The sequence below is a fragment of the Oncorhynchus mykiss genome, chromosome 20 (assembly GCF_013265735.2).
Source record: "Oncorhynchus mykiss isolate Arlee chromosome 20, USDA_OmykA_1.1, whole genome shotgun sequence".
In the NCBI taxonomy this organism is placed as follows: domain Eukaryota; kingdom Metazoa; phylum Chordata; class Actinopteri; order Salmoniformes; family Salmonidae; genus Oncorhynchus; species Oncorhynchus mykiss.
This window is the reverse complement of record NC_048584.1, coordinates 35,491,679-35,500,184: the sequence shown is the minus strand read 5'-3', so window position 1 is coordinate 35,500,184 and position 8,506 is coordinate 35,491,679. Positions and strand designations below refer to the sequence as shown.

Sequence of the window (8,506 nt, the reverse complement as noted above, 5' to 3'; positions counted from 1 at the left end):
AAAATACAACAACAACAAAAAGTGTGTATGAAAATGTGTTGATATGTGGAAATGTGTAGATATATATATATATATATATATATACTCCTTAGCACCCCGACCCCTCTCCCCATGCACAGCTGTGGGCTATAATTTTAATGACGTTCTTTTATCCCTTTTTTTATTTTATTTTTTACCTCTATTTTTACAACAAAACACCACGAACTCATGTCGGGAAAAGCAAAAAGGCGAAACTAATCTACAACCGTTCTGATAAAAAACCTTAGGGCATTCAGCCTCGGGGGATGCCCTGCTGACCACACCCTTCTTCCTTGTTCCTGGCCTGCCCTGCCTCTTCCACCAATCCAATTGTTTCTTATGGACAGAAAAGAGCAGAGGGTCTGAGCTGTCCGATCAGGTCCATTGTCTACTTGATGTCAATTGCATGTGTCTCATGGTGAATGCGTGAGAGTTAGCAGCTCTAGTTATACACAAATGCAAACGTTAACTTCATGCACAAAATTAAAATGCCTACTATAACTCAGCATTTGAGTGAGATCAATGGACCACAATATTCTTGTGATAGGTAACATTTGAATGCATATAACCAGGTAAAATCCAAATGTGCAAATCCCTGTAGGTCCCTAGGACCAGGCTTGAAAACCCTAATATACTGAACATAAATATAAAGCAACGTGCATCAATTTCAGTTCATATAAGGAAACCAGTCAATTGAAATAAATTCATTAGGCCCTAATATATGAATTTCACATTACTGGAAATATAGATATTGTTCTGTTTGTGAAAGGTAACTTAAAAAAGGTAGGGGCGTGGATCAGAAAACCAGTCAGTATCTGGTGTGACCATTTGCAGCACAGCACATCTCCTTCACCTAGAGTTGATCAGGTTGTTGATTGTGGCCTGTGCAATGTTGTCCCACTCCTCTTCAATGGCTGTGAGAAATTGCTGGATATTGGCGGGAACTGGAATACGCTGTCATGCACGTCAATCCAGAGCATCCCATACATGTTCAATGGGTGACATGTCTGGTGAGTATGCTGACCATTGAAATGTAGAGGTAAATCGAACACAACCTCAAAAGCTAGCTAATGAGGTGACGCATGCAGGACACTTAAGGCTGATGAGTAAGTGTCACATCCCAATATTTTCAGCTTCCTGGAACTGTGTAAAGATCCTTGCGACATGGGGCTGAGCATTATGATGCTGAAACATGAGGTGATGGCGGCAGATGAATGGTACGACAATGGGCCTCAGGATCTCGTCACGGTATCTCTGTACATTCAAATTGCCATCGATAAAATGCAATTCTGTTTGTTGTCCGTAGCTTATAGGTGCCCCTACCATAACCCCACTGTCCCCATGAGGCACTATGTTCACAACGTTGCAAACGTTGCAATCAGCAAACTTCTCGCCAACACAACTCCATTTCCGGCAACAGCTCTGGTGGTCATTACTGCAGTCAGCATGCCAATTGCACCCTACCTCAAAACATCTGTGGCATTGTGTTGTGTGACAAAACTGCACATTTTAGTGGCATTTTTTTGTCCCCAGCACAAGGTGCACCTGTGTAATGATCATGCCATTTAATCAGCTTCTTGATATGCCACACTTGTCAGGTGGATGGATTATCTTGTCAAAGGAGAAATGCTCACTAACAGGAATGTAAACAAATTTGTGCTCAAAATTTGAGAGAAATAAGCTTTTTGTACGTATTGGACAATTTCGGGGATCTTTTATTTCAGCTCATGAAACCAACACTTTACATGTTGCATTTATATTGTTATTCAGTGCATAAGTAATCAAAACGTATTAAAGACATCACTCCAATACATACAAGTCTAAATTCGCATTTCCTTTGAGTCGATGACAGATGGATATAGACAGGTTGGATATATACAAATGTTCAACGTCCACACAAGTCTGTTACATTGGACCCAGTATAAAAATTAACATGCAGTGGTGGGTCAGGGCAGTATTTGGCATAACAGTTTCTTCATGACCTTACAGGCACTTAAAAAATATATTGCCTGTATAGTGTTCAGATGTAGCACAGCCCCATCTGAGTTTAAATATTTAACCTTAGAGAAATTATGTGAAGTGATATTTCCCTAAATCTAGTCCCCCAAAAAATGTAAGTACCCATTAAACAGCATTTTGTCTCACCTCAATCCAATGCCCCTAGCAAAAGCATTTATTGATATAATATATTTGAAGGCGCAAATTACAAGAAAAAGTGAAGTGAAAAAAAGAATCAAACTACAGGTTATAGCTACACTAAAAGACTTAGGAGTTAGAAATCTTTTACATCTTAAGGTGAATTATAAACAAGGTACTATTTGAGCTCAAATAATGCCTATTTTCTTACAGCTTGACCTTAGAAATTGACCCGACTGCCAGCATTGACATGATACTAACCCATCACATTCAATTTGACCTGCTTACATGCACTGGAACATCCTTTGAAATATCTAGAAGTGAATGATTGTATGCCAGTGTTGAGCCAAACCAAGTGCCTCTTTTACAGAGAGGGTAGGTCCCCCAAAAATGTGATGGTAGCTCCCATTCCAGTGCTATTTATTGTGTGTCAAAGAGACGAGTCCATACAGTACGCTAAACAGAGTAGACCCAGCACAGTCAGATGCACCAGTAGGTCACTGTCACATTGCAGAAGGTAGATCTATTAAATGGCTGACTCTTTATTTTCTCCTTGCGTGTCAAGTTGCACTTCCTCTCTCTTCTCATTTGCTTTAAGCTATAATCAGAAGCATTCTCAGCATTTTTCCGTTTCACTCCGATTGGCTTTCACATTTCGGGTTGCTGCTCAGCAGTAAGCGTCGGCCGTGGCTCCGGCGACTCGTAGCGTTGGAAGTTCCGCTTCCTTATTTTCTCAGGAGCTTTCCTCCAGAGAACGACCTCCTAGTAATAGAGAAGAATTACATCAACAGTGATCCTCTCATAGGTTATTGTAAATGTGCATACTGAGATGAGACGATCGCTTTCAATAATACTATAGGCCTACTTCCTCGTTTTGAGTTCAAACTACTGTAATATTTAACTTCTGTAATATTTTGCTACCACAGATATACACTACATGACCAAAAGTATGTGGACACCATCGAACATCTTGGTTGGTACCCCTTTGCTGCTACAACAGCCTCCACTCTTCTGGGAAGGTTTTCCACTAGACGTTGAAAGATTGCTGCGTGGACTTACATTCAGCCACAAGAACATTAGTGAGGTCGGCACTGATGTTAGGCGATTAGGCCTGGCTCACAGTCCGCGTTCCAATTCATCCCAAAGGTGTTTGATGGGGTTGAGGTCAGGGCTCTGTGCAGGCCAGTAAAGATCTTTCATGCCAATCTCGACAAGCCCTTTCTGTATGGACCTCGCTAGGTGCACCGTGGCTCCGGTACTAACCACTAAACATTGCCATGCTGAAACAGGAAAGGTCCTTCCCCAAACTGTTGCCACAAAGTTGGAAGCACAGAATCGTATGCTGTAGCGTTAACATTTCCATTCACTGGAACTAAGGGCCCGAATCATGAAAAACAACCCCAAACCATTATTCCTCCTCCACCAAACTTTACAGTTGGCAATATGCATTGGGGCAGGTAGCATTCTCCTGGCATCCGCGAAATCCAGATTAGTTTGTTGGACTGCCAGACTACCAGATGGCAAAGAGTGATTCATGGCGGAGAGCTTTACACCACTCCAAATAAAGAAAAACCCTTGAATGAGTAGGTGTGTCCAAACTTCTGTCTGGTACTCTACTCTATGTAGTGTATCTGCAGTCTTGGAACAATAACAACAGACTGGTAAATAGAGGTCGGCTTTGATGTTCTGTACCTGCTGTTTGAAGTATCTCCTGTCCTCCTCATCCACGAGCACTAGGTTGAGGAAGTACCGCACAGAGAACTTCTTGTTGACATCCCTCATGGTGGCTGTCAGGTCGTAGCCAGCCAAAAACAGACGGATGGGAATGGACTCTCCTAAGAGTGAAAGAACAGGCATGAAGAGGATTGTGAAACAAGTTCCATGGCAAGAAGAGACAGACGTACACTACAAGTCCTGAAAACATTAAACTGCTTTGGTGGGGCGGAATAACAAAATAAAATAGATAATGAAATAAAAATCATAATATTGGGACAAATCAACACCATATTGTGCATACCTTTCACAGGGGCGCCATCCATTATGTCATACTTGGCAACAGTGTCCGTCTCTGTAGTTGTGCTAGGCCCTGCGAAGGAATATCACATGACCAAATACATACATTTCACACTGTTCTTAAAGCAAACGCAGAGATTACAGGGAAGTTTTAGGTTTTCACAAAATTTGAAATCTGAAGAATCTGGAACATTCAATAATTTAAAATAAAAATGTTATTTAAAAGAGTAACATCTTATGCCGTTTTAAGTGAACTTTCCCTTTAAGTAAACCTCATCTCACCTATTCCAGTCATCTCCTTCTTTATCAACTGAAGTTCCATGTGCTGGATTTTGATTCTCACCAGAAGGAAATAGATTTTACCCACAATGACATCTTTCAAGTGGTACCTGAGAAGACAGTTGAGGTCAGGTCAAGTTATACATTTATAACAATGTAAATATAAATTCTAATCATTTATTTAATTTATAACTTCTGAATCTGAAACCGATTTTGACATGTATTTGCTACTGTGCTATGGTTTGAATGCATGAATGTCTTATAGTGATAGATATATATATATATATATATATATATATATATATATATATATATATATATATATATATATATATATATATATATATATATATATATATATCTTACTTGGACTTGTTGTATTCAAACTCTATGTGTAGACAGTCTTCAATGCCAACTTCCATTTTAATGGAATTATTCACATCAGGGTAAGTAGCCAGCTGATGGACAATGAGCTCATACTCTTTCACCAGATCAGACAGTCTCCTCATTACTGTCACTTTGAGGAAATATCTACAGGAAATAACAAAAGGAGAGTTATGGATGGTTTACAACAATGCAAATGACATTAAACCGACACACTGCTTATATTCATAAGGTGGATGCAGCAATAACAACAAGAAGCCATCTGATGCAGTTTCACTGATCATCTCAAGCTGTGCCAATAGAAAAGGACGATGCAGAGGATATCTGGTTATGACAGAGTCTTGTGCGCTAACCTCAGTCGGACATTGGTTCCAACGTAAGATTCATAGGGCTTCTCCACCTGCGTGAACTCAAAGTCGTAGCTTCGGTTCTGGGTCAACTCCCCTGGCAGGGCAAGCTCCTTCACCAGGTTAACAAACTCATGTGTGTTGCTTTTATCACTGAAGAGCTCTGAAAGAAATAGACCACAAGTTTAAACACCTCTGTTAGGTTCATCACATCATCACAAACAGGAACCTAACATTTCCAATAAGCACATCCGTTGTAACAAGGGAAACATTTATTTTAACAAAAGTATAAATAGAGTCCTAAATCTATTAACCTAGATTGTCCTGTATTAGATTTTAACTTTTGTCCTATGATCAGACATTCAGATATTAATATGGTATTTGTAGGCTTCCCCAAACTTCCTCAGTCAGTTTGACAACATTGAAACACTTAGTAATGGTTGAGGAATCCTCACAGAAACACTTTGCCACCAGGCCAGAGTGTGTGCTGTGGAGTGTGGACAACTGCGGTTTTCACATGACAAGCACATGCTTTGCTAAGCGGTTTAGCATAAATGAGACTGATAGCACACTTGGTTTCTGAACCAATGAACAATGCATGGTTGGTGTTTGAGGTGGGCGCTGCTGTAAGGTTACAATGTCAAAATATAAAATTTACACAAACTCACCAATCTGCCCAACAAACTCAATTCGAATCCCCTGGTGTTCAAGTCTCTTGCCCGTCTGCCTCACATTGAGATTCACCTTTACAAGAAAACACAAACAAGTTATGGGGTATTGGCATAGGACACAGTAGCTATGTTTCCATTAGCTTGTCAACATTCAGAAAGTTCGCATAAAAAAAAAAATAGATGCGACAATTGCCTGCTAAGGTGTGTTTCCATTTAACTATCCAGACGATAAAAACACATGGACGTAATGACATCACACCTAAAGAAAACCTACAGTGTTGAATAAAAATGTGTTTCCATTAGCCATTTACGCAAATAACCTAATAAATTGGCGACAGCCTGTAGCCAATGTCCTCCCACCTATCTGTTCTATGTCTCAAGTAGCCCCGGGAAAACCAGCATGGATAGAATGAAATAATTTACAAATATTTGCCATATTCTAATAATTCTCGTGTCAACATATCACCACGGCCCATGCCATGTTGAAACTTCAACTGTAATAATTATTGGACGGTGAAACTTGCCAACCAACCAGAAAAGCAACGCGAAGCAATTCAGTCATTCCTGAAAGTCAGGACAATCACTGTCCTGCAAAACAACATTACTTTTATAGTTGAACATTTTTATTTGAAAGCAGTAGGCATTTAGAATTAAATGTGGGATGGCACTTTAGAGTTACGCGCGATGAGGTCACGGGCCCCGGGTACCTTCAAAATGATTTGTTGCAATAAAGAAATGTCATGTCAAGTGTGTGTATGTGCGCAACGCTCACCTTCCCAGAGACAGATTCTCCATCATAAAAAAGGTAGTTCTTTTCCACTTTTCCATCCTCTGTTTTGAGTTCTGCAGTCTTCCTAGTCTCTGCATCATTGAGTAGGACATCAATTTCACACACAGGACCAAATAAACCACCCAGGAAACTCTGAAACACAGGAAGATAAGTATACAATCATCTCAAAGGCACATACAATCGTATAACGTTACACAGGCACAGAATCGGCTAACCTGACAACTGACGTTAACACAGTCAACATTTCTAGTAGTTTTGACTGGATTGAGCGCTCCGCGTACCCTCGATAAAGATGAATGGAGGATTGTTCATGCATTGTGTGCAAACTGACGGTTTTCCGGGCTGACGATTGTATACCAGCCATGTCCAACTCTGATTATGAGATGGAGCTACGTCAGGATGCCACTGGGCCACTTGTGTAGAATTACAAAGTATAATTGAGTTATACTCCAGTCTAGTTGGTGGCGGTAATGCAACCGCAATTAAACCTCATCGACAAATAACATTTCTCGTGACATCCAGCAACTTTGTGTAGCTTTCATCGATAATCACCACAAAGTGATCAATTATATAACTGCTACATTAGCAAATTGCCGCCAACTAAAACGTGTTAGTTATCTAGCTACAGCTGGAAGAACACAGTGGGCCTCCGACCCCTGTCTGTGTTGATACCGAACCTAACGTCGTTATGCTAGGCTAGATATCCGTTAGCCAAGCTAGCTAACGAATTAGGGGGAAAAACGAAACAAATGGTCAGAATGACAGCTTTAGCACATCTCTTTATGTATGTGTTGCTACTTCTTTCATTTGAACTCACCATTTCATCTGTTTAAACTGCTGTGACAGCTAGCTAGCCTCCGTGTTGCTAATTCCTGTGTCGATACACAAAACAGAGAAGCAGTATATCTGTGAATACAGAAGCAATGGCAACACATACCTTTCAAAATAAAAGTCCAACGTCTAGCGATGTAATTTTTTTAGTCCACTGCTGCTGCAAATTTTCACATTCACTGTTTGCAGATGATTGAGTACTTTTCTGAAGGTTTTGGCAAAATCTCTATTGTCTACAGTAACTTTCTTTAGAAGAGGCAGTTTATCGGTAATATATTTTGACTTTGATATAGCAGCACGTTGTGTATCAAGACAGCGTTACTTGGGGTGCATTTATAAATTCACACTGGTTATCCACTCCAATTTCAGAGCACTCTCGTTTGAGTGTGCCTGAGCGCAGAATAACTGATGAATTTACTAACCCACAACAATATTTTAATATGACCAGTGTCAGTAAACTTCGGCAACAAAACGCAATTAAATTGTTGCCAGCAGCACAGTTAGTCACCAACAGTGGCGATTTTAAGCATGTAAATCTCAGTGCCAGCAAAGCCACTACGCAATACAACACTAAACAATACATTAATTGCACAATAACGTTGACAAACGGTGTCCACAAACTGTTAGGACCAATATAAAGCTGTCCCAACAGCAGAGCTTTCTTTTCAGTATGATGGAGTGAAACCTTACCCCCGCTACACCTGGCTATCAGCAGAGACTTGTCTGGCAGCAAAACGGTTAATTCAGCCTTATTTACTGCCTTCTTTAAAAAATAGCTGATATTGCTGAATTGCTTAAACTAATGTGGGTTCTACTGACAATTGAGATGTACAAATATGGCATAAAAGAGGATGAGGCCATCCATAATTTAAATTAAGAAATTAATGAGCGAGATAAGGATGTAGTCACTAACTATTTGTTCAGCACTTTTGAAATGTAAAGTGACAGAATTCAGAACATGGGCTGTTTTTACAGTATTCTCCCTGTACACCAAGTCAGAACTATAGGATAAATAAAGGGGGCCTAAAAGCAGACAC

At 40.1% G+C, this 8,506-nt stretch overlaps 1 protein-coding gene across 1 annotated transcript; it reads right to left on the bottom strand.

The window, feature by feature from the left end:
• Positions 1–1,710: 1,710 nt before the first annotated feature.
• LOC110499405 (vacuolar protein sorting-associated protein 26A) lies at positions 1,711–7,571 on the bottom strand. Its single transcript, XM_021576533.2, has 9 exons — positions 7,456–7,571; positions 6,621–6,770; positions 5,846–5,921; positions 5,184–5,340; positions 4,813–4,977; positions 4,450–4,556; positions 4,172–4,240; positions 3,847–3,989; positions 1,711–2,916 (listed from the first exon to the last, which is right to left on the bottom strand). The coding sequence occupies exons 1-9, from the start codon at positions 7,456–7,458 to the stop codon at positions 2,803–2,805; spliced, it is 984 nt and encodes a 327-aa protein (XP_021432208.1). The 5' UTR covers positions 7,459–7,571; the 3' UTR covers positions 1,711–2,802.
• Positions 7,572–8,506: the final 935 nt, after the last annotated feature.

What these genes read in the sequence shown, in the direction of transcription:
- LOC110499405 (XM_021576533.2), bottom strand. An exon ending in GGAACCAATGTCCGACTGAG is followed by an intron (nt 4,978 to 5,183) that starts GTTAGCGCACAA and finishes TATTTCCTGTAG; the next exon opens with ATATTTCCTCAAAGTGACAG. An exon ending in GAAGGAGATGACTGGAATAG is followed by an intron (nt 4,241 to 4,449) that starts GTGAGATGAGGT and finishes ATTCCTTCGCAG; the next exon opens with GGCCTAGCACAACTACAGAG.